Here is a 24,894-nt window from a genome sequence, read left to right as displayed (position 1 = left end):
TGCCAACAGTATCCCTCCAAGAACTTACCCATTGACTAATGAAGCACAGTTTTAAATTTACTGTACCCAGTGGAACAGCTAAACAATTCTCATCAATTCCGTGGTTGGCTCGTTTGCTGAGCTGGTTCGTTGTTCCGCAGAAGTTTCAATACCCTTCTGGGTAACATCATCAGTGCAGTTGTATTTTCCCGCCTGGTATTTAAACTCTGGGATGCGTTGGACTTGATTACCTCATTTCCGGTTTTTCTTTGCAGTGGTGTGTATGTAGGGTTTAACTCTGTGTTTATTGATGGCCTTCTTGGTGGAGAACCAGGCCTCTAGCAATTCCCATGCTTGTCTCTGTTTGGCTTGTCCTAAGATCCTGACGTTGTCCCAATCGAACTGGTGGTCCTCCAATATGGAGATGAGTGAGTATTTGTTGCCGGTTGGTGTTCATGTATTCTTTTTTGAATCACAGAATCCCTACAGTGTGGAAACAGGCCCTTCGGCCCAACAAGTCCACACCGAACATCAGAGCATCCCACCCAGACCCATCCCCCTATAACCCACCTCATCTACACCTCCCTGAACACTACGGGCAATTTAGCATGGCCAATCCACCTAGCCTGCACATCTTTGGACTGTGGGAGGAAACCGGAGCACCCGGAGGAAACCCACGCAGACATGGGGAGAATGTGCAAACTCCACACAGACCACACAACTCCATTTGTGGGTGTTGGGTGGTTACTGTTGAAATTTGGGACTTGATCCGTGTGTGTGGCCTTCCTGTTTCTTTGGTCAGAAATCCCCTGTTGGCCCTGCATTCTACCGTCATGTCCAGGAATGGGAGATGTTTTTTCTTTTCTTCTCTGGTGAATTTGATGGCGGTGAAAATGTTGTTTATAAGTTGGTGTGTTTCTTCTAGTTTAGTTCGTTTGATGATGATGAATGTGTCGTCCACTATCGGATCCATAGTTTGGGTTGGATCTGTAGAAGGGCCATGCTTTCAAGTCTCTGCATCACTGCTTCTGCTATTAGTCCAGAGATGGGTGACCCCATAAGTGTCTCGTTGATTTATTCGTAAATCTGGCCATTAAAGGTAAAGTGGGTCATGAGGCATAGGTCCAGTAATTTCAGCATGTTCTCTGTGGAGATATCAGGGTCCAGTTCCTTCAGTAGTGTGGCTAGTGTTTCTCTTGCTAGTGGTATGTTGATCGATGTGAATAGAGTGGTAACGTCAAAGGATACCATGGTCTCATCCATGTCTATTCTTATGTCTTTGAGTGTTTTGAGGAACTCCTGGGCTGCGTGGATGAAGTGGGTTGAGTTGTTGACAAGGTGCTTTAGTCTTTGTTGTAATTCCTTGGCTGACCTGTGTGTCGGTGTGCCTGAGAGAGAGACAATGGGTCTGAGGGGTACTTCCTTTGTGTATCTTTGGGGGACTGTAGAATCGAGGGGGTGTTTGTCCCTTCAGGTTTCATTTTTAGGCAGTCTGTTTTGTTGATAATCTTATCAATTAATCTTAATGATATTTTATTTATTCAAATTCGCTGGAGAGAAGTGAACATTTTTTGCTAACATCCAAGCCAAACCAGTATCCCTAAAGCCCATAATCTTCAACAGTCCTTTATCAAATTGGGTTACTTTACTGTCAAAGATAAGATCGTCATAGTTTTTTCACGCTCTGATTTGCATACATTGAAAATTCATTACATGGTGTAGATTTGTCACCCATTTCATCTACTGGTACAGTATTTCCTGAAAAAAACACTAAACACATTTAGTAAAGCTTACATTTACCACTGTCTCTGGTTTTAACTTTCAGCCAGTATTCTACTATTATGTGTCCTGTTTTATGGTAACAAAACAACTTGACTTTTTCAAATCATTCCTATGTTCTCTACTGGCTAGAGAAACATCAGTTTTTTTTCATTTCTGTCATGTTATCATTTCACTTCTCTCCAGCACCTTTGTGGTTTTGTGAGCAATGGTTTGCTGCCACCTAGATGTTCTAGGTTAAATTGTGACTATCAGCTAAAACAACTATTTCTTCAATATTAGAAACTTTATGGTGGTGGATATTGATTTCTAAAATAATGCTGATTTCCGATTCCCTCATTGACAACACCCCTTGTAGGTTTTCAAAATCCCAGTTCACCTTTGTGGACCTAACCCATCAATCAGAGATCAAAAGTTCAATGTAGAGATGGTCATTGCAACAACATAGATTGGAGTTGTGCATCATGACCATACAGAAATCTCATGCAAATGACTTCATGGGAATTGCACTGGAAGTTAGAAGTTGGAATTTCCTTGGAGCAAGTAAATGTCATCTGGAACATCCCGAACTCTGTTTTGGTCAGTCACAGTGTTGCCATAGTCAGTCAAGAGGCTCATCCAATTCCAGTCTGGAGGGTTGGCCACCATCAGGCAGGTGCTTGGTCCTTCCAGAGTTCAGGGATTAGTGTCCCTGCAGTCTATGATTGGAGCACGGTCAGTGCTATGGTCAGATGCGGTGAAAACATCAGTTTAGGTTTGTGGGTCAGTTTTTCCTCCACTGAGACAAAAGAAGGGATTGAGTATGATGGACGTGGATATAAGAGTTAGTTATGATACACGGACAGGAGAAGTGATGAGGTCGCCCCAGTGAGTGAATGGAAAACAGGAAGGGTTCATGTTTGGGAGAACTAGGTGAGAGCCACTGACAAGCCACGCTGAAAGCGATAATGAGAGTTGTATTCCATGAACCTTGGTGAGGGGCATGTACTTGAGTGACTGTGACTGTGAGTGTGAGGTCACAGAAAGAAGGCCCTTGTAGAGGACAAAAGACCATTGACCTTCCTGCACTGTTTGTCATCCCTCTTCACCTGGGATGCAGCATCAACTTGGCCCACAATTTGGGTTCAGACCGCCTTTGTCTGGTGCTCTGCTGCCTGAGGCAGTCCAATGGGAAAAGGACTGCTCTCCTCTTCTCCACCCTGTCCACCAAAACTCCTTTCTCATGAAACAGTGAGAGAGCTGTCCAGCACCAGAGTGCGATGGCCTGTTCCTGGCTTGCAGCATGTGAAATGGTATTTGGCTTAACCTTAAATATGACACCAGTGGCATGATTACCACAAGTCCCAGCAGCGGTGAGTATCTCCACCTCTCAGACCAGGTGATTCCTTGAGAAAGATGTGCTAGAGCCTGGCAGCAAGATTAACAAGGTTAAGAATGGAAGATTGCGTGAGAAAGGTCACTCCAAGCCACGCAGCCTAGGTGTTGTGAATTTCACTTGGCAAAACATTTTAACTGAAAATTGGAAAATTCCACCTGAGAGTCAAGTTTCTGAACCTACAACTTTCTGACTAAGAGACAAGAGTGTTACTGGTGAATAACAGCTTAATTGATTTACAGCGGCTGCTGAAATTATAGAACGTGCTGAATACACTAACCTTGAAGGAGCATTGGGTCTAAGTGGAAGATTGAGAACTGATTTGTTAATCCTGTATTTTACTCCTGTGATGTCTTGTGTCCCAATATCCTGAAACTGAAGTATTGTTGTTGTTGATTTATGTTACGCAGATAACAAACAGCCAAGTTTAGCAGACAGATTGGGTGTGCAGACATTTTAGTACAATATTTCAACCAATAACATTTTGGTAGTATATATTTCTTACAAGAAAAGCTTCTTTACCCACAGACTGCTTAGAATGCAGATCTTGCTACCACAAGGAATGACTAAGGCCCTTTGTATCTTAGGGGAACCCAGAGAAGAGAGGAAAGAATAGAATGAAGGGCTATTAATTTGGGTCTTTATAGCACCTTCAATTTTAATCGCCTTAATAGTAACTGTACCTTTAGCTTTCAAGGCCATAGTCTCTGGAATTCCTCCCCTCCTTCTCTCGACCTCACTTTCCTCCAGTAAAATGCTTCTGAAAACACAATATTGACCGAGGTTTCTGGTTAGCGTCCCTACTACCTCCTTATGCAGTTCAGAATCCAAAAATATCTGACAATTTGAAAGATAAACTCCTATATTTAAAGACCCTATATGAATGTAGCTGGTTATTATTGGCGGGAGGAAGATCAGGTGGAGCATAAATGCATTTGCACTGAATGCCCTATTTCTCCGCTGTGAATTCTATGTAAGTATATCTCGGAGAGACAGAAAACTACAAAAACAGTTTTGGAACAAAGATTGTATGATACCTTGGTTGTATTTTGCATTATTCTGCTGCCTTACACCTTTAAAGTCAAGTTGTGTAATTGTTACAACTCTGTGACTTTAATTGTTAGGAGAGAGAGAGTGCTTGCTGGATTTGCAGCTTTGTGCCTGTTTGTACAGAATGTTTATTGTGCAGTAGGTGTGGAGCCTTACCGCGCCTCAGGGTTGGGAGGTGAGCTTGTTGTTGTCAGGGTGCCAATTTTCAGCCATAAATTGCTGATGGCAACAGCTGATTCTGGTGGTGAGAGGAACTTGGGTGGAAGTGACATCGTCGCCAGGAAAGGGTGTTCTGAAAAGGGAAGGGCAAGCTATCCAAACGTGTGCAGAAAGAGGCATTAGTTTCCGGTAGGAAAGATTACAGTTTGAAAAAATGAGGAGAGCCACTGTTATCCTGGATTGTTGATTACCTGGACTTGTTTCAACAGTTGGGAATTAAACCCTCTTCAGTACCAAGTATTGTGTCTATGGGATGGATTTCTAACTAAGACTGAAGGGACTGCAGGTGCTCAAACGACACGCTGACAATCTGAGGAACATTAACCCTATAAGAGCAAGAGTTCTGCCATTGTTGATATCACATGGTAAGTTTAATCCAAGTGATTAACCAATGAATATGACTGACTGCATATCTCCCAAGCACTACTTAAGTATTAAAACCCCAGGGGTTTACTTTTTGTGTTGTTCATGTTGCCACCACATATTTTCTTCTATTTAATTGATTTACAGTTTTTATTAGTTACTAATTTCAGCTGCCTTTTCAGCAGTACAACTATTTACGTTTAAATTTGGCCTTTAATGTGATAATACATTCCAGGGAACTTCACAGGAACATCACAATATAAAACATGACACTGAGCCACATACAGAGATGATAGATCAGATGATCAAAACTGGCAGTTCAGAGCTGAAGTGGTTCTGCCTGTTTATTCAGGTAGAGACTGAAACAATGAGGCTGAGATTTGGTGCATAGCCAGGTCTGCCATTCTGTGGGTGGATACTTTTCAAAAGTTGGTTTTTGATTTTTCAAATATGTCAAGATGAAACAAAAAAAGCATTAGATTAGTTTCTTAAATTACAGAAATGTGCCAATTCCTGGCTGATGCTCCTTGATATCTGTTCCTCTAAATCCAGTCACAGTACAAAAGGACTTGACTACAGTTTTAAATTTTTGCACTTTTACAATATTATTAATTTATTAATTAATACTTTAATGTACAGTCAAAGCAACAGTGTAATTGATTCAGTTGTTTCACAAATATCCAAAGAATGAAGGATCCTGCCTGAATCTCAGGTTTCAGTTTGCTAATCTTGAGGCAGAATCTTCATTATTCCCATGTAGTTTCTCTTTTTCCGTAATTTACTATCAATAATCCCTTTGTCTGCCCGCCTCTATTTTATCTCCACCTCCCCCCCGCCACGGCAGTCATCAGCTTCAATACCGCCTTTTCATAGCTGCAATCAGTTCTGAAGAAGGATCAGTGGACTTGACACATTAACGCTGTTTTCTCATCATAGACGCTGCCAGACCAACTGAGTTTCTCCAGAAATTTGAGTTTATTTTTACTTGTTTCAGACCTCTAGCGCCTGCAGTTCTTTGTTTTAGTGTTAAGGAAGCATCAAGTCATGGCGGAGGAGGGGGAGAGAGAGAGAGAATGTCAGTTTCAGGAAAAGAGTTTCAATGAATGAAGTTGAGACAACGGGTAAGACATGGAAGGAAGTTAAAGAACACCCTTTTTAAGAAGCTGCTCACAAAAGCTCCAGTTTCATTTCTGTTGAATCTGCTTTCACCATATGCTCGGGGTACACATTCCAGACCTTCTCAACTTCGCCGTTTGAAAGGAGCTTATTTTATCACCAATTCAACTCCAAAACTATTTTGCTTACTATCTTCAATCTGGATCCTTTGGTTACCGGCTGTTCTGCCAGTGGAAACCGAGTAAATGAGGGGGAATCGATCAAAACTGCTCGCCACATTATCCGTTCCTCCAGTTTCTCTATGTCAGCGTTCTATAATGCAAGAAGTGTTTGTGGGTGGGGGGGAGAAAGAGTGTTAACGTTTAAGTGAAGGGGTGAGCTTTCCTGCGGCCAAAGTTCACAGGCCTCGACTGTGCAGTCTGGCTCAAAGCTGCAACTTTCTCTTTGTTAAGCTGTTGATTTAAGTATGTTGTGTGAATACTTGAGCCAAGCAGATGCAGCACTTTGCACACACTGCGATTGTTCTCCGTTAGCATCTGACATCAGAGCAGCTTTTGTAGCGAAGTGTTGATATGGTTGGTTGGGGAAGGGAGGGTGGGAAATGTGGGAGAGAGTCATGTGAAGGAGGAAGAGCTCACTTTGTCAGGAGGGGGGGAGAGGCGGCTATCTCCCGATCTGCACCACACTCGGGGGTGGGGGGGACGGACCCTGTTGCGTTTCTTGTCTGTCGAGGAGGATCCGTTTCGCTCCATCGAATTCGTTCGTCTTGCAGTACCGTCGGCCGTTCCAACACAACCTCCCGCCCCCCACCCCGTGTTCACGCCCCTTCCTCGCCTTGACCAACTGCAGAAAAGTGTTGTTTTCGGTCGGGGTCGGACTCTCCCAGACTGGGCGGGCGCGGAAAAAACTTGTTGAGGAGTTGGGGGGGGGGGATTTGCCGGAGAAGTGACAAGCGGCGAGGTGTCCCTCATTTTCTCCCTTCCCTCTGTCCGTCTGTCTCTTCCCCCCAACCCCTCCCCGGCTCGGCGGAGAGGCCGAGAGCAGAGAGTTGGAAGGGGAGGTGGGTTGGGGGGAGGGAGAGCCGGTGTGGGACTGTGGCCGGGCTATGAGGTGTGCATTGCCCGCTGAGATCCTCAGGGGGTTGGGAAGAAATCTTGCTGAGCGGGGCGAGTCTACTTTCTCCCCTCCTTGCCATTCCGTTTTGAGGCCATTTGTCGTCTGCTGCAGTGATTGATAGCCGGGTCTCAGAGCTTCACCAACGATTCGTATGATCCGGTCCGAGGGGCAAAGCCCGGTGGTAAGCTGCTGTTGATTGGAGGACTTTGGGGAGCAGTGCAATGGATGAAGACCCCGATACTCCCCATGATTGTCTGCCTCCCTCGGCCGACCTGCCCGAAGCGTTCTGCACCCTCTGGAGTGATATGATGGGGATGTTGGTGAGTTGGGGGAGGGGTATGTGGGTGGTGTCATTCAGGAAGGTTCAATTGTTCAGCGGTTTCCTTCTGGGGGAATAAGCAAACCAAAGGAAATTCGGTCAGGAAGAGCAGATGTTGTTGAGGAGACTCTCCGAGCGAATCTCCAGCAGTTACTTCAAAGCATTTTCCAACTTACTTGTCTTTGCATCTCAGTTCTTTCTCGGATTTAATTGCTTCGCTGTTTCGTTTGATCTGGTCCATATTCTGCGCTAGTGAACACACTCTCAAGTTGCATGTTCAGGTATTAGACACATACTAGAGGTTTGGGAGCAGAGGTATTCACCTTTCTGACAACTGTGGCTGTCAATCGGTTAATCTCAACATTCTAGTGTACTTTAAGTTTTTTGGTCAGTGAAAGGATACTCAGGTATTTCTCTCTTGTCCGTTCGGGAGCCTGATGCACCTGGGTCAGTTCGAGTGCTCATAGACATCTGACCACCTGGAGCTAGCGGCAGATTCGTACATGTTCAGACATCTGGCGCATCGTTAGCAATCATCTACGCAACTGTATTCAGATATTTGACGCACAGTTACTAGTTATACTTTTAGACATGTTCAGCTGTTTGATTTATCCTTGGTGATGGCCAGTTTAAGACTGTGTTTAGGTATCTGATGTACTTGTTGCCATTAAGTAAGAGAATCTCGTGAACTTGCTCAAACCATACATTCGTAAAAGCATTGTTTTCATGTACCTGACATATTGGCAATGCTTAGGTTGTGTGTTCAGGTATTTGATGTACTATTAGTAATTCCAGGCTTGAGTGTGTCAGCCTGATGTTATATTGGTACTGACCAGTTTGAACCTCGACAGGTATCTGTACTAGTATAAATGGTCAAGTTAAGAGTGTAGCCAACTGACACATTAATAGTGTTGTTAGTTTGACAGCCATCTGATGTATCACTACTACTATGGTTAGTTGAACAGTGTTCAGGTATCTGAGAAAGTACTAGTAATGATCAGTTGGAGGGTGTTCTGGTATTTGACACACTTAATAATGGTCACTTGGTGCATCTGTTATCTGTGTTGCAGTGTTAACAATGGTCAGTTAATTTATGTCATTGACTTGTTGGTACTGATAGTCATTTTGAAAAAGCCCAAATATTTGACATGCTTTAACAATGGTCAGTTTGAGAGTTTTAAGTCATTTGTTGTGTTATTACCAAAGGTTGATATCTCATTTTTGGTTACTTATGGTCATCTTGCAGGGTGTGAGGTCTCTGATGAGATATTACATGAGGTCAGTTTCCATGTGTCCACTTAGTGGTGCAGTTTTACTTGTGGCAGATCCAAGTGTGTTCATATCCAATGGAATTCTACTACAGGCTAATTTAATCATGTTTGGGGTATCTCTAAGCTTTCAGATGCATTATTAGTGACAGTCACTTGTATTATCTAGTTAGTGATGGTCAGCTCATGTGTCAGGTATTTGACTTACTTATGTATTGAGCAGCTGAGCATGTTCAGATAGCTGATGCTCTTTTTTTCAGCTTGGGACTGTCCAGATAGTTTGAACAAGTTCACATATCTGAGACTCTCTTGCTCAATGGTAAACTTGAAAAGTGTTCAGGTATTTGACACACTGTTACCACCATCTTTGAGAGCTCAGGTGTCTCTTACACTGTTAATGACCATCTGTTTGTGTGTTCACCTTTCACAATGTTTTTCATGGTCATTTTGAATGTTCGAGAAGTTGATCCATTGTAACTAATGGTCAGCTTGAGAATATCTAGGGTCAGTTGAAGGTTTAAAGTTCTGTTGCTAATGGTCAATTCAGGAGCATTTAGGTATGTGATGAACTTTTCCAGTGGTCAGCTGAAATAAGTTCAGGTAGTTCACACAGTTACAAAGGGTTATTTTGAACACATTCAGGTATCTGATGCGCTTGCACGCCAGTCTGTCTTATTCTTTCAAATACCTGAACACATTGTTTGTAATGATCAGTCCCGTGTGGTTAGTTTTCTGGTACGTTGTTGCAAATGGTCATTTTCAGTATGTTCAGGTAAGTGACACTCAAAATTAGTAACAGTTCAAGCATGTCCTGGTATTCACCTGTTACTAATGCAAAATCCAGAGTGTGTCAAGTTATCTAATAACTGGCACCAGTGGTCATTGTGTTCTGCATTGTCAGATGCACTGTCAGTCCATGCATGTTTACCTACTTGATGTTCAATTATGAATAGTCCGAGTGCATTTACATATCTGATGAACTGTTAACAATGGTCAGTTGCATGTTCACAAATCTGTTACATTAATACTAGTGGTCAGGTTTCTGGCATGTTGTTAGCAATGATTTATTTGTGCGTGCTCAGGTATTTGATGTGTTGTCACTAACAACCAGTTCAAATCTGTTCAGTATTCTGTTGCAATGTTACTCCTGTTCAGTTAGCTATACATATTAATATAGTTCAAGCCATGTCCAAGTAATTGGCACACTGTTGCCAGAAGATAATTCAAGCATGTTCACTTATCTAACACTGTTTTTTTGGTTAATGTTATTCTGATGTCTCATGTATTATTATTAATGGTAAATACCAGTGTGTTCCACTTTCTGATGCAGGGTTGCTAACAGCTAGTTTGAGTATGTTCTGATATTGGATACACTATGGTCACTTCAACTATATTCAGATTGTTGATGTTCTGTTACTTGGTTATTTTGAATGTATTTGTGAAACTTTATATGCAAACTTGAATTGGATATCACCTTGTGAAGTGAAATTCTTTTGCATTGACAGTCATTATCTCTTATGCATTTACAAGGAGAGATCAAATTCTGTTTAGTCAGCTCTCCAAGATCTTTGACTTCAGACAGATAAATCCAGTTACAGTTGGCCACCAGTTACTTGTTTGATAATTCACTGGTATCGGTGTTTTTTATCTTAGAAATTAAGTCTCCATTGTGTTCAAGATTGTTCTAAGCCCCACAGAAGTGGTTCACAATGTATAAGTATTTTGTTTGAGCATAAACTTCCAGGAGAGCTTTGTAAAATCTGATCATTTTGCATATCATTTCTATTTCTCTCACATTCCAAAGAAATTCTATAATGCATTATCTATGGTCATGACTTATACATATCCTCGCAAATCAGTATCAAAAGTCCAGACTGTAGGCTTTCTCTCTGTGTAGAAAGATCCAGTCCTTAGGTTGGCCCCTGATATTAAAGGCCTAGCACTTGGGCTTCCTCTAAGTGTAGAAAAGCTCAGGATATAGATTGTGACTTGGTAAATTGTAACATTTTTTATTCTTTACTGTTTAGGGTATGAGGCATAAGAAACAGCCAAGACTGGAAAACTTTCTTAAATAATTAGTTTTATTGGCACAACAGCTTTTCAAGTAAATATGCTTCCAGTCTTATCTGGGAATGCAACTCAAAAGCAAAAATGAGATTTTTTTTTCTGGACAACTGAGTGGCTAATTTTTAGATGACGTCTTCTTTGAATTGCTTCTTGTTCTGTCCCTTTGGGATCTCTGTAAAAGTTTTTTTGTTTTTATATCCTTTTTTTTGTTGCTGCAAAACACTTACTAATGTCTTTGACAGTTTCTTGTAGATTTCCAAGGTCCAGCCAGACAGCTGTCTTATCTTTTAACTTGCTCTAATCTTTCTAAAAGTACAGCAAGTCTCCTGAATAACTTTGTCTCCAACAGTCCAAAATGACAATAGTGTACATGAATTTTATCCAGCTTTCCCAGCATGTCAGTGGATTTTCATCAAATTTAATAGTTCTGTATTCTTTGTTAAATATTTTTAGCCAAGTTTTGCTTACATCAAATTAATGTTGGATTTCCGGCCCATCCTTTTTAGTTTTGCTTCAAACCTGGCGTTAAAAATTTATGTTGAGGAGTCCTAAATTCTTTAGTTCTCCCACAAGTGAGTGGGAGAAGAGGAACTTACTTTAAATTTGATGATTCTTTGAATCTGAGTTGTACTTATCACAGATATGGTTCAGGTTTGTTGTTACAAAAAAAGACTGAAGTCACTATGGTATTGACACAAAAGTCTTTTTCCTTATACAAATGAAGAAAAAATGTGGCTCTTATGACACCCTGTGTAATAGCAAAATGAGTAGATATAATTTTCACCCAAGGATGTGGTTCATAGATTTTTCATGTGGTTTACTAGTTTTGCAATAATCTGAGAAGCAACAAACTTTAATATAAATGATGAATAACTGTATATTTATATACAGGTTTTATACTGCTATTCAATATTGAATAGCAATCAGTCAACACAATCTGGTCCCTTATGATGTGCCATTCAAGCTGATCAGCTTGCAGTCTTCTGTGGATGGACTTCCAACTATCTAAGGGACTCGGAATGAAGTTGAGAGTAAAGTGGTCCCATTCTCCCACTGTTTAGCTACCCTTGTCTGCACCAACACATGGCCATGAGCCAGTTACCTCACACACAATAGATTTTTACACAAGATCATAACACGTGTGTTATCAGAAGCAGGCCATGCTTTCACCTTAAGACTATGGCAAGATCGTAGAGAGGTGGAGGAGGGGAGGAAAGGAGATCTGAGATGATTGCTTATTTGTTACCCACATGTTAATAGACAGGCTTAATGTTTAATAAACTAAAAAAAATCCAAATTTTGATCCATTGTGTCAAAGTATTTAGGAATATAAGAGCAGGACTGTGAAATTCAGCCCTACTAAGCCTGCTCTGTCATTCACTTGGATCATAGCTAATCATCTATCCCAGAAACAGAAAATATTAGAAATACTCAGTAGGTCAGGCAACATTTGTAGAGAGATACAAAGTCAACATTTTAGCTTGATGGGCTTTCGTCATCTGTTCCAGTTCTGATGAAAAATCATTGACCTGAAATGTTAACATTGTATCTGTCTTTAGAGATTGCCAGGTCCACTGAGTGTTTCCTGCAAAGTTTTGAAATTTCATTTTCAGCTTTGTGGCATCTGCAATATTTTCTTTTATTTATAGTTTTACTTAGTGCACTCTTTTACTTCAAATTTACTTAATGCAGTCTTTTTTGAAATATCATACCTATTTTACAACACCCTCCTCAACCCCCACATCCTCAGAAATTTTGTCAAAAATTGCCACAAAGAACTAATAAGTTAAAAATTTGAAAACATAATCTTTACTCCTTTTTGTCACCATGCTATCATTTGACAATATTCTTCTGAAGGCTTAAATTTTTAATACTTGCACTAAAGTTTTTCCTGCTCCATAATTTTGCATTGACTTGCATGCGGAAGAAATATGCTTGGTAATCCTCACTACCGCCATTGACAGGGGGTCTTGAAAACCAGAATCACTAGTACCAAAGGACAGAAGACCCATTGTGGAGTTTCTGGAAAGTCCTGTAAACGGTTAACAGGCATAGCTTGCATTTGTCAAATTTTTTCCCATACCATACAATTTTACTGTGAAGAAACAGACTATTCAGATCAATATATACATACTGTTGTTTATACTGTACATGGAGTTCCTTCCTTCTTGCCAATCTCAGCTAATCGATATAACCTCGTTGAGTAAAAATATTGCTCTGAATTCCTAACTGCGTTTCTTAGTTCTCTCCCTGACAAGATGAAACATTTCCTCTATGTCAAGCCTGTTGAACCCTTCATTGTTTTAGTCAGTTATTGGCTTACCTCCCAGTATTTTGTGATCACGCATGAGATGAGTTTCCAATGGTAAGGTCAGCATTTATTGCCTATTCCTAATCGATTGGGGAATATGGTGGAAACCACTGTAGTCATTTTGGTGTGGGTGCACCCACAAGTAGATGGGGAATTTGAGGAATTTGAATTTAAGAATTAACCTAGGCAAAATGAAGGAATGACAATACATTTCCATGTTGGGTAGTGAGTGTCCAGGAGTAGAACTTAAATGTAGGATTTTCACATGCATATGCTGTCCTCCACCTTCTAGTTGGCAAAGAAAAACACACATTTGGGAGGTACTATTGAAGAGAGCTTACCAGGTTGCAGCACTGCATCCAGTAGATGATATATGTTGCAGCAACACTGTGCCAATGGTTGAGGGAGTGAATTTGTAAGGCAATGGTGGATGGGGTACCAGTCAAGTGAATTTCTTTGTCCTTGACATTATTGAGCTCCTCAAGTGTTATTGGAAATGGACTCAACTAGGGAACTATGGATTATTCCATCACGTTGCAGACTAGTGCCTTGCCAATAGTGGGATGGGCTTTGGGGAGTTCGGAGTTGAGTCACTTGTTGCAAAATACCCAACCTCTGAACTGTTCTTGTAGCCACAGTATTTCTGTAGCTAGTCCCATTTGTTTTCTGGTCAGTGATGAAGCTGCCAGAATGTTGATTGGGAGGAATGCACTGATGGTAGTGCCATTGGATCTTAAAGGGAGGAGGGTAGACTATTGGCACAGAAAATGCTAGAAATACTTGGACCAGGCAACGTCAGTGGCAAGGGAAATAGTTAGCATTTCAGATAAACTATTTTACTGTACAGATGCTGCTTAGCCTGCTTAAAATTATCAGAATTTTCTATTTTTCTTCAGATTTGCAGCATCCATGCTGTTTGCTTTTGTTTCCCTTTTTGGAGATAGTCATGTCCAACACTGTTGTTACTTGCCACTTTTTCAGTCCAATCCTGGATGTTGTCCAAGCTTTGCTGTATGTAGGCACAAACTGCTTCATTATTTGACAATTTGCAAAAGGCACTGAACACTCTGCAATCGTCAGCAAATCACTCTTCTGACCTTATGGTGGAGGGAAAAATCATTGAAGAAGCAGCTAAAATTGGTTGGATTTGGTACGCTGCCTTCAAGAACTCCTGTCTTGAGATGATGTTCTGGAATGATGAGTCTGCTACACCAGAGTCATCTTGCATTTTGCTCTTTTTAAATCCAGCCAGATGACCTTTTGCACTCCTGATTCCAAGTTATTCTCGGGCTCCATAATCAAATGCTACCTGCTTTATCTCTGGATTTCAGCTCTTCTCTCCATGTTTGGATCCAGCCTTTAATGGGTCTGGAGCAATTGATCCTGACAGAACCTAAAACTGAACATTGGTGAGCAAAGTATTTGTAATTGCAACTGTGTTGAACTGTTAATACCACTTTCCAGTTCTTTGCTGATGATTGGGAATAGTCTGGGGCTGTGGGTGGAGGGGTGAATGGATTTGTTCTGACTTTTGTGGATGAGACATATATGGGCAGTTTTTTCACTTTGTAGGGTAGATGTCATTGCTGTTGCTATTCTGGATGGTTTTAGACAAGTGGCATGCATTTTTCTGAAGTATAAGCTTTCGGCACTGTAGCAGAGATATTATCAGCTCAGCAGTTGGGGTTGTTTCATTGTTCTGGTTTCTTTCCTGTGATTTGATTATTTTGGTTTATTTCCTGCTATTCACTAGTAAAATAGTTTGGAGGTGACTTTTTGAGCTGATTGCACAGCTGTGACTGGAAGAGTGTTTGTGTATTCGTCGAGGGGCAAAGGGCATGAAGTGGAGTAACTGCCACTGGGTTCTAGTGCTTGATCAAATTCTGATAGAATGCAATGCTTTCACTATTCTGAAGAATTATTGTTAACAAACTTCTTTGGAGTTTGCAAACTTACAAAATATGTAACTTTGTAGATGTAATTTGTTTACAATTCTACACTGCTTTAAATAACAAGTTGAGTCTTTTGCGGGGAGCAAGTGGTTTCTTCTTGAATTTGCATTGGTGGAAGTAACTTGAAAAAAGTGGAATCATTGAAAATGATATTTTCAGGATGTGTGCGTCAGTGCATATGCTGGCAGCTATCACGATTCAGAGAAGGAATATGCCATTTTTGGGATAGCAGTTTATAACTCGTGAGGTGCTGCCGGGCTAGTGCTTGGATCTCAGATACTTATGTACTTGTATCTGTATCAGTTGCTCAGATGAGTGAACCAAGAGTAATGTGTTCATGTTTTGCAGAATGTACAAAACTGGGCAGGGAAAGTAAGCTGTGAGGAGAACTGGACCAAGGATATAGAGTTATACATACAGAGTAAATAAATAGACAAGAGGTAACAGTTGGAATATAATAAAGGGATGTATGAAATTATCCACTTTGGGATGATGAGGAAACAATTTGTATTTAAAGATGAGTGTACAATAAGTGTTGAGATTTAATGGAATTTGTGTGACCTTGCACATAAACCATAAAGTCAACGTGCAGGTAATCTTTGGCAGCCTTCTGTGTTGTGAGGTGCTCCTTTGCACCTTGGTGATAAACTGTGTATAATATCACCAGGTGTCATTCAAAAACTCTTATGGCATGGCAGAGCCTGCTGCGCTCACTGCTGATGTAGACAGTGGATTGAGAAAGTGCAGGATTTTCTGGTTTCTCTTTTCTCTGGGCTCTCTTCTTGGCCAGCTGAGATTTCCATTCCTCTTTATATCTCTTCCAGTGGACCCCCAGCCCCAACATACATACACACCACAAACACTGGTCAGCCTCCCAGCAATCACACCCTTTTGGCAGCTGTTTTCCAGTTGTCTGGGTCCGCGTCTGCCACCATCGTAAGCTCTCTTGCAGCTGTTCTTCTAGCAGAGGTATGGATATCCAGCAGGTCATGACTCAATGGCTGGTTCACCATACACAGGGTCTTTGGGTATACAGCTATTCTGTTTGTGAAACTTAGATATATGCAGGATCAACAACATCCATTGTCATGATGTCAGTACTGACTGATGGCATCATGGCTATATTCTGGACCATGATGTTGGTGTTCCTGATTCTGATGGTCGAATCAAATTCTCAACAGACATGTGAGAGTCCATGTCCCTGCAGGTATTTCTCAGAATGGAATGTTAGTGAGGCATCATTGGCATGAAGCAAATGTATTGAGGACTTGGCGCACTTTATTCTTGGATCTCAGGTGGGTATAAGCTAAACAGCTGTCCATCGATTCTGATGTGTAAGTGGACACCCTCTGTATATGACCTGTAGTCACATGACTGCAACAAAGAGCAGAAAAAATGAATTTTTTTGACCTCGCAGTGGATTTCAAAGGGTTCAGATATTCTCCATCATAGCTGACCTTAACCATCACAATGTCGTGGAAATGCTATGCATTCAAGTACAACAAGCAAAGATAATGCAGATGGTAAAATAAGTACAGGTACAACATTGGCATTTATCTGACAAAATGGAAAATGCCAGGATCTGTTCTGTTCCCAAGAAAGCAAGTCTTATCCAGCTGGGCTGTACTTCCCCAAGTTTACTTGCAGTCATCAGGGAAGCGATGTTACGGGCAATGCTGACAAGCAGCACTTCTGTAATAATCTGCTCGCTGATGTTCAGTTGATTTGATTTATTTACTGTCAAGTGTATCTTGTTACAAAAATACAGCGAAAAGCGTTGTATGGTGCTATCTTAAAACACAGAAAAATAAATCAAAACATAGACTATAAAGACAGAAGAATAAAGAAAAAGTGTCCAACTTTACAGTCCTCCTTGTCAAGTGCTCTGTCACGGGCCAGGTGGCCGGCATGAGTCCCCTGTGCCATGCCACTGCCACTGGAGTGAAAGTCACCACTCTTGGATGCCACCTGGCCTTCACCGACACTGTCACCATTATGAGTCCCCACTGGATCTAGCCAATGTAGACACCACTGATGCTGCCAGGTCCCGTACTGGGCCCAAACTCACCTCCACTGCCAGCTCCTTTGAATCTCTGCTGGACGCATACGCAGTCGAGAACCCAAACTCGCCTCCGCCGCAGCAGCTGTGAGTCAGCGCCAGGACCGCCTCGACAACGGACAAGTCGCCAGGAACCCAAACCCACCTCTGTCACGACCACGAATCCGCGCTGCTCGGCCCACCCACTGATGCTATCACTGTGACTGAGCTCTTCACCAAGAGGTAAGTAAAACAAAATAAAAGGAAAGAAGATGAGAGTAGAGAGCATAAGATAGAAAAGAAAAGCGCACAGAGCAGACGAGCCCCATGCTCAGAAGCCTGGCTCCTCTGCCATCTTATTGGAAGAATTTTAGGTGTTAGGTCTCGCCAGGAAGACCAGGTTTCAGACCTCGTTACAGCTTTGGTACAAAAATGGACACAAGGTCTGAATTCCAGGGATTGGAATGAGATGACTGCCCTTGACATCAAAGCATCATTGACTAAATGTGACACCGAGGAGCTCTAATAATACTGAAGCTAGTGGAGATTTGTGATAAAAGTCTCCATAGCTGGAATCATACGTAGCACAAAGGAGGCTAATCATCTCAGTGCCAGTATTTTGCTGTGGGAGTTCCTCAGAACATTATCCTAGACTCGGTCAGTTTCAGCTTCTTCATCAATGGCTTTTAAAGTCAGAATTGACGGTGTTTTTGATTCCATAATATTTACTTTAATTTGCAAACCCTCAGATGATGTAGCAGTCCGTGCAACAAGACCCAGATGACAGCCTGGCTTTAGGTCTCTCATGGCGCAGTGGTCGTGTCTGTACTTCTGATCCAGGAATCCCAGGTTCAAGCCCCACCAGCTCGAGGTGTGTCATAACATCCCTGAACAGGTTGATTAGAAAATATCAAACAACTTGGCTTGGACTGATGCGTGGCACAGATGCTGCTTGCCACTCAAGTGCCAGGTGTTGATTGTCTCTAACAAAACGGATTCTAACCATCTCCTACCGACCATGACATAACCTTGTTCAAATCCCCCAACATCAATGTTTTGAATTCATTTGAAGAGTATGGACATCATTGACAATGCCAGTGTTAATTGCTCTTGAAAAGTTTGAATATAATGGTGTGGCTAGTTATGCAATGTCAGAGAGCAGTTAAATGTCAACTTATGTTGCTGTGGGTCTTGACAGACATAATGGAGTAAACCAGGTAAAAGAGGCAGACTTTGTCACTAAAGAACATCAGTGATCCATATGGTCAAGTGGATTTTAATGACAGTCTAGTGGTTTTACAGTCCCAGCCATCAGTGCTGTCCTTTTATTTCAGATTTTATTTATTTGAATTTAAATTCCCAGCTAACATATGGGATATGAATTCACATCTCTGAATGAATAGTTCATGAGTGTAGCTCTTCTCGAGCAGTAATGTAAGCATTATACTAATACTCCTTAATATCCTTACCAACACCCTTGGCAAGAAACTTAATTAGGCTAACTAAATAAATAATATGGCTGCAAAAACAGCTGGGTATTCTGCAGCTGTCAATCATCACCTAACTCTCTTAAGCCTGTCCACCATCAACCATGAGCAAGTCAAGATTGTGATGTACAGTTCCAGCAATGCTCAGGAAGTTTAATAACACCCAAGATGAAGCAGCTCATTTAATCAGCACTCTATACCTCCTTAAAATATTCACTCGCTCCACCACTGCTACAGCATGGCTGTAGTATGCATCACGTACAAGGTGTACTAAAGGAACTCCCCAAGACTACTTACGCACCTGTACCGCCTAAAACTGAGCATTATGAGCACAGGACATCATCACCTGAGACTCTCCTCCTTGGCAAATATCATCCTGAATTGGCATTACATCATCTTCCCTTCCTTATTGCTGGGTCAAAATTCTCAAACTCCCCATCTAACAGCACTGTGTGTGTACCTATGCTGCGCAAACTATAGTGGTTCATGCAGGAGATTCACTATCATCATTTTCAGGACAGTTTGGGATGGACAATGAATGCTGATGTTGTCCAAGATATGCTAATCTCATGAATGATTAAGAAAGAATCTCGCATTTCCAATTCCTTTCAATGGCCTCTACAAGAATCACAAAGTTTACATTTGGTTACAGGAAGTGATTTGGAAAGTGAATGACTTTTGCAAGGGGTTGCAGTACAAGTCTACCTAAGTTTGCTGTAACTATAATGACGTTTGGTGAGATCACACCAGGAATAATGTCCAGTTTTAGTCTCCTTATCCTGCCTTTGAGTGGCTGCAGTTAAGATTCACTAGATTGACTTCTCAGATGAGAGGGGTGGAGTATGAAAAACAATCAATAGACTATATTCTCTGGCATTTAGAAAAATGAAAGCTGATTTCATTGAAATATATAAAAATATGTTGGAGTTGTCAGGGTTAATGTTTGAAGGCTGTTTCCCTTGGCTGAAGAATAATGAACTGGGTCCTAGATATAAAATGAGTGGTTGACCATTTATGACACATGAGGAAGTTATTCACTCTGGGTCCTGAATCTTGGGAATTTTCTATCCAGAGTGTCGTGGATACTCAATTGACGAGCCTACTCAACTGAAATTGATGGAAATTGGGACACTGAGGAAATCGAGGGATACAGAGACAGGGTAGGACATTAGATTTGAGGTAGATGACATAAGATATTTTTAAATGACTTGTGGAGAGGACTTCAGGGGCCTTATGTTTCTAGTTCTATGGTCCTGATTATGTTTAAAAAAAAATACAACTAAGTGATTTGCTGAGGTAGTCAAGAGCCAGCTATCGCTTGTCTAAAACATAGCAACTGTAACAATGCAGTGGTCCCTCAGTACTGTGCTGGAGTGTTGGTGTGGATTATGGGCTGAAATCTCTGGAGATGGTTAAACCTACTTTCCTCTGACTCCGTGACTAAGAGTACTACTCCCTGAACTACAGCTGATGCAGTCAGTTTGCAAGCAAAGACTGGACATGCACAACTGGAATATATTGGGAGGTATTCGGTTCCTTCTCTCGTTAGACTGAAATTTCACACAGTGCTTTCTCCTTTCTTTCCTCCCAAAAGGATGGATCCCTGGGAAACATTGATGACCTGGCTCAACAGTGCACTGAATACTACAACACCTGCCTCAGTGAGGTGCCAGAACAGATGGAAGAGCTGTGCACACAGAGAATCTTGGAGGAGCTTGAACTGGTAAAATAAAATTTCTCTCCTCCTTTGGGAGACCTACGTGTTTTTGGTCAGTCAAATAAAAGAAGACTGTATTTCATGACTTCAAATTATGTCAGAGTGGTTCAGTCATGAAGTAGTTTAAGTGTTGTGTTGTAGGAAACATTGCAGCTAATTTATGGACAGCAAGGTCCCACATTCAGCAAGAAATGAGAGACTGATTTTTTGTGATGTTAGTTGAGGGCCTATACGAGAACATCGCAATACAGCAAATTCAGTTATACTTGAGGGTCTTGGAGTTAAATATTAGTTAGGTTTTATCCATTTGATTTGTACTGATCCTTCCTACACCAACTCCTCTCAACCACCAGTTTATTTCTTAACAGGCCTTATTTATACTATGTGGTGGGTTCAGAAATAAACAACAGAAATGGCGGTCTAAAATAATTGGTAGAGCAACTTTTGAGTCTTAGTTGGAGTGAGCATGTCTAAAGATAGCCCACAACTGAATCATTGCATTTCAGGTGTTAAGCAGGACAGCATAGAGGTTAGGTACCAGAACCGATAGCGTGATAAATGACTTGGTAATCACTTTTTAATTTTGCATGAAGAATCATAATTGGCATCAGGGAAATCGTGACATTGGATCTTTTAATTCACCTGAGCAGAATCAGGGCTTTAACAAAAGATATTGGGGAGAAGAAAATGAACTTCTTTGCTTGAGCTTGGAAATTGCATCTGAGATGTGGCAGTGAGCCAGACTGTAGAGTGGCTGGCACGCACATATCTAAAGACTGCTGCAGTTGTACAGCATTGGCAGTTTCCACTGCCAATCAGCAAGCAAAGTTGATTTCAGTGTCATGCTCCACCCTCTACGCTCTTAACCTTCTATCGATGAACATGCTTGATGAAAGCCCACAGCACCATGTAAAAGGATAGTGAAATATTTAGAGGTTAGTTGCTGGATTATGTCTTCTAGCTACTGGTGCAATTCTGCACATTTTTGGAGCTTTCCTGTAATTTTCTAAAGTTTAATTAGTCTGTAACAAGTAGTCTGGCTGGTGCTGAAGTAAACGTTTAGTCGTTAAAGCTGGGGCTTAAATGAGTTGCTTCCAGATGTGGGTGACCTGGAAAGCCATCTTCTTGCAAATGAGCCTGACTGGGAGAATGAACAGAGGTTATGCAGAGCAGGACAAGTTGCCAAAAAACAGGGGTAAAGAGGGAGAAGGGCTCTCAAGTGTTATAAGGAGGAATTCTTTAAACTCAACTTCAGCAATACCCAATCCTTGAAATGTATTCACTTCGAGGAAAAAAGTTTTGACTGAAATCTGCCAACTTCTGCAGCTACAGCTGCATCTTCCAAGCAGGGCAAGAATCTCATTAGTTTTGGCTGTCAAGGAGAAGTCAAGTTCTGACTCTTACTTGTTCACTTCCTTGCAGGCTGCTGTTGGATATAAGCAACATTTTGCAGTTCTGGTGGACTGCTTTAAGAGGTTGTTGAGGTGCCCAATAAAAAGGGAGAGAGCTTTATCCTTTTTTTAAACTTGTCAGAGGCAAGGGGACAGGGCAAACGAGGGTTTGCGCAGATTAGAAGCTTTCCCATGGTGCAGGGAGGCACCAAAGTCCTTGATGCTGTTTTCCTGAATCTAAGAAATTCCATTCCCTCAAACTGCTGCTGGTGTGTGATCCAGGCTAGAATTCATGCATTGGAATGCTCATTATTCTGCTATAGCTGTCATGGTTCATTGACTCTGCAGCAGTACTCTGTGCCAGCTACATTTATCACACCATGGCAAACCAAAGGATGTCTGTTGGGTGAAAAGGTTATCCACTATTGACCGGCTCCTATCTTGGAACCCATGGAGGTGTGCAATGTATGCCTGCAGATAGAAAGAGCCATGCTGCCACAAAAGTTTGATACCGCACACCGTTGGTGTTCTGAACAACACTGCTGCCTAGGTCACTTTGGAAGAGCCCCACATTACTCACTTGAACTGTTCTCAAGATTTGTGATCTCTTGTTACACAATCTAGCCATGAAGAAGAGACTGCCTTTGCTACCTATCTGGTGAGATGCCAAGGAGCAAGAGAGAGAATTGGAAAAATATCAAATAATTTGTGATTGCCAATAATCTAAGCCATCTCTCCCCATTCACCATCAGTACGTCACTCTTTACGTTTTCCTTACTCATAACGATCAAATCACTCACTTTGCAACAATGGAAAATGCATATTCCCCATTCAAATTTATCAGTGCGACCTTGGCAGAATGCACAGAAATATTTTTTGAATTTTTGGAAGTATGGGGAATTATAGTCATGGCCAATCAGAGTTGACTTCCTAACTAGTTGGCCCCCCTTTTCTCCTTAGTGTAAATTGTTATGATCTTTTGAAATTTGACATTGTTGCATTTGTCCTGATGAGCATAGATCAAAAAGTTTCTGAAATTTGTCCCTCTTCTCAGCAATATTCAAGCGTGCACATTTCCCTCGGTCTTTGCTAGTGCTCCTACAAGGTACTTCCCTATTGACTGTATGGGAATGATGGAATGTGGCTGAACAGTTATTCAGAAAACTGTTGATGAATTTGGAGAGTTACCACCAACAGCTATGAATCTCAAAGGCCGAGATTCAAACTGCAGAATCTGCAGCGGTCTGGACTGGCTGGTTGATGAGCAACAGCAAGGGTTGCAGTGTCAGAATTGGGAGCAGGAATACTGTCATCCTGAGAGTGCTCTGCAGGTTCAAACTCAATGGAGCCACTGCCAGTCTTCTGAGAGCAGGCTGATGTATTGTTGTGATGCCCTGGTGAATCTTTTGAACATTCATATCTAGAACTATGATCAACAGTGAGAGCTTCCAGTTCTTTTTTTTAAAAAAATGCATGGAATGTGGGTGTCTGGCAAAGCCAGCATTTGTTGAAACGAGTAGCTGACAAGGCTATTTCAGAAGGCATTTTGATTCAGCCACATTATTATGGGTCTGGACTCGCATGTAGATCAAATCCGAGAAAGACAACAGATTTCCTTCCCTAAAGGATGTTAGATAGGTTTTAACGACAATCAATGAGGCTCGCTGTTACAGAGACATACTTTTAATTCTTGATTTATTTATTTATTGAATTTAAATTCTCAGTCTTGTATTGGAAAGGATGGGTTCCACATTCTGCCAAAAGACCCATTAAAGTTGGGCACTACACTCCACCTGAGTGGAGCCCTTTTCAATTGAGCGCTGGCTTTTTGGTAGGCATTCTAGTGCACGAAGCAGGTGCCTCCAATAACCCGGAAACTGGAAGAGAACAGCACCTCATATTCCACCTTGGAACCCTACAACCCAATGTGGACTTTACTAGCTTCAAAATCTCCCCACCCACAACCTCATCCCAAGACCAGCACTGCTCCCCTCCTTCATCCCCACCTCCTTGACCTGTCCATCTTCTCTCCCACCTATCCGCTCCTCCCACCTCACTGACCAGCGACCAGCCCCCACCCCCACTTCCTACCTACACTCACCTTTACTAGCTTTATCCCCACCTCCTAGACCTATCCATCTTCTCTCCCACCTATCTGCTCCATTATCCATCTTCTATCACCGCCCCCACCTCTCTATTTATTTCAGAGCCCCCTTCCCCTCCCCATTTCTGAAGAAGGGTCCAGACCCGAAATGTCAGCTTTCCTGCTCCTCTGATGCTGCCTGTCTGCTGTGTTCATCCAGCTCCACACTTTGTTATCTCAGACTCCAGCATCAGCAGTTCCTACTATCTCTGATAACTTGACTCATCAACATCCTCATCTGGCTCCTTTGCAACAGAATCAGTGTGTGCGTGTATAACCTCACACTGTGAACGCTGGCACCTGTGTCATCTTAACCCATCATTTTCCTGCACGCTGAGCCCGCTGCCTCACCAAAGGGAATTCTGTTTTATCCTAGTCTGTAAAATGTATGTAGTTTCAATAGCTAAGCTAGTGGCTGCAAATGTAAAATTAAGCAAAGTCATCTCTACCTTGCTCCACTAACTGGGTAGTCTCCAGTTATTGCATCTTGAATAAGATTTGGATTTTGTGGAAGGGAGAGGTGGAGATATGTGCTCACATTATCCACAGCTTCAGTAACAGTGAGGTCGTGCTTCTAAAGCTAATTAGGAAATGGACACCTTACTTTTAAAGAAAAAAGATCCATACCATGAAATATTGACTCTACCTTCACAAATGTGACTCCAGAAAGTCAAGGGACTTCAGTTATAGCTTCCAGACAAAGAGATAATATGTCGGCAAAGTTACTTAAAATGCACATAGCTTTCCTAGGTGCTAATAGAGCAGCATCACAGCGGGAGAGATTAGCCAGCAGATAGGAAAGCATGCTGCTTTGAAATTAATCATCTCGGACAGCAAATAGGGAAAAATTTGTCTTGTCTGCAAGATCAAATTCTTTGCTACAGAAGCTCAGCCACAATTCTATTTGAAACAGCCAGTACTTTCCCAATCACTATTTATCTTCAAAAAGTCAAGGAAGCATCCTTCAGGCCTACAAGGTTGCCCGCTGGCATTTTAAGGAATGTTGACAAGTATCTATTTATTGTTGCTCTGTCAATAATCTAATAATAATTTGGGTGGCACGGTGGTTCAGTGGTTAGCACTGCTGCCTTACAGCGCCAGGAACCCAGGTTCGGTTTCAGCGTTGGGTGACTGTCTGTGTGCAGTTTGCATATTCTCTCCGTGGGTTTCCTCTGGGTGCTCTGGTTTCCTTCCACAGCCCAGA

At 41.8% G+C, this 24,894-nt stretch overlaps 1 protein-coding gene across 4 annotated transcripts in view; it reads left to right on the top strand.

Moving 5' to 3' along the window:
• sash1a (SAM and SH3 domain containing 1a) overlaps positions 1-24,894 on the top strand; it is a 118,075-nt gene that overhangs the window by 41,322 nt on the left and 51,859 nt on the right. For 2 of the 4 annotated variants that reach the window (XM_048601138.1, XM_048601137.1), the window contains exon 2: positions 20,034-20,162. In XM_048601138.1, the coding sequence (XP_048457095.1) occupies positions 20,034-20,162 (129 nt within the window). Of the gene's footprint in view, positions 1-4,461; positions 4,532-4,611; positions 4,768-6,744; positions 7,318-20,033; positions 20,163-24,894 lie in introns of those variants that run through there. The other 2 variants (XM_048601139.1, XM_020516694.2) reach the window with 2 other exon arrangements.

Source organism: Rhincodon typus, chromosome 9 (genome assembly GCF_021869965.1).
Source record: "Rhincodon typus isolate 14 chromosome 9, sRhiTyp1.1, whole genome shotgun sequence".
In the NCBI taxonomy this organism is placed as follows: Eukaryota; Metazoa; Chordata; class Chondrichthyes; order Orectolobiformes; family Rhincodontidae; genus Rhincodon; species Rhincodon typus.
This window is presented reverse-complemented; position numbering and strand designations above follow the sequence as displayed.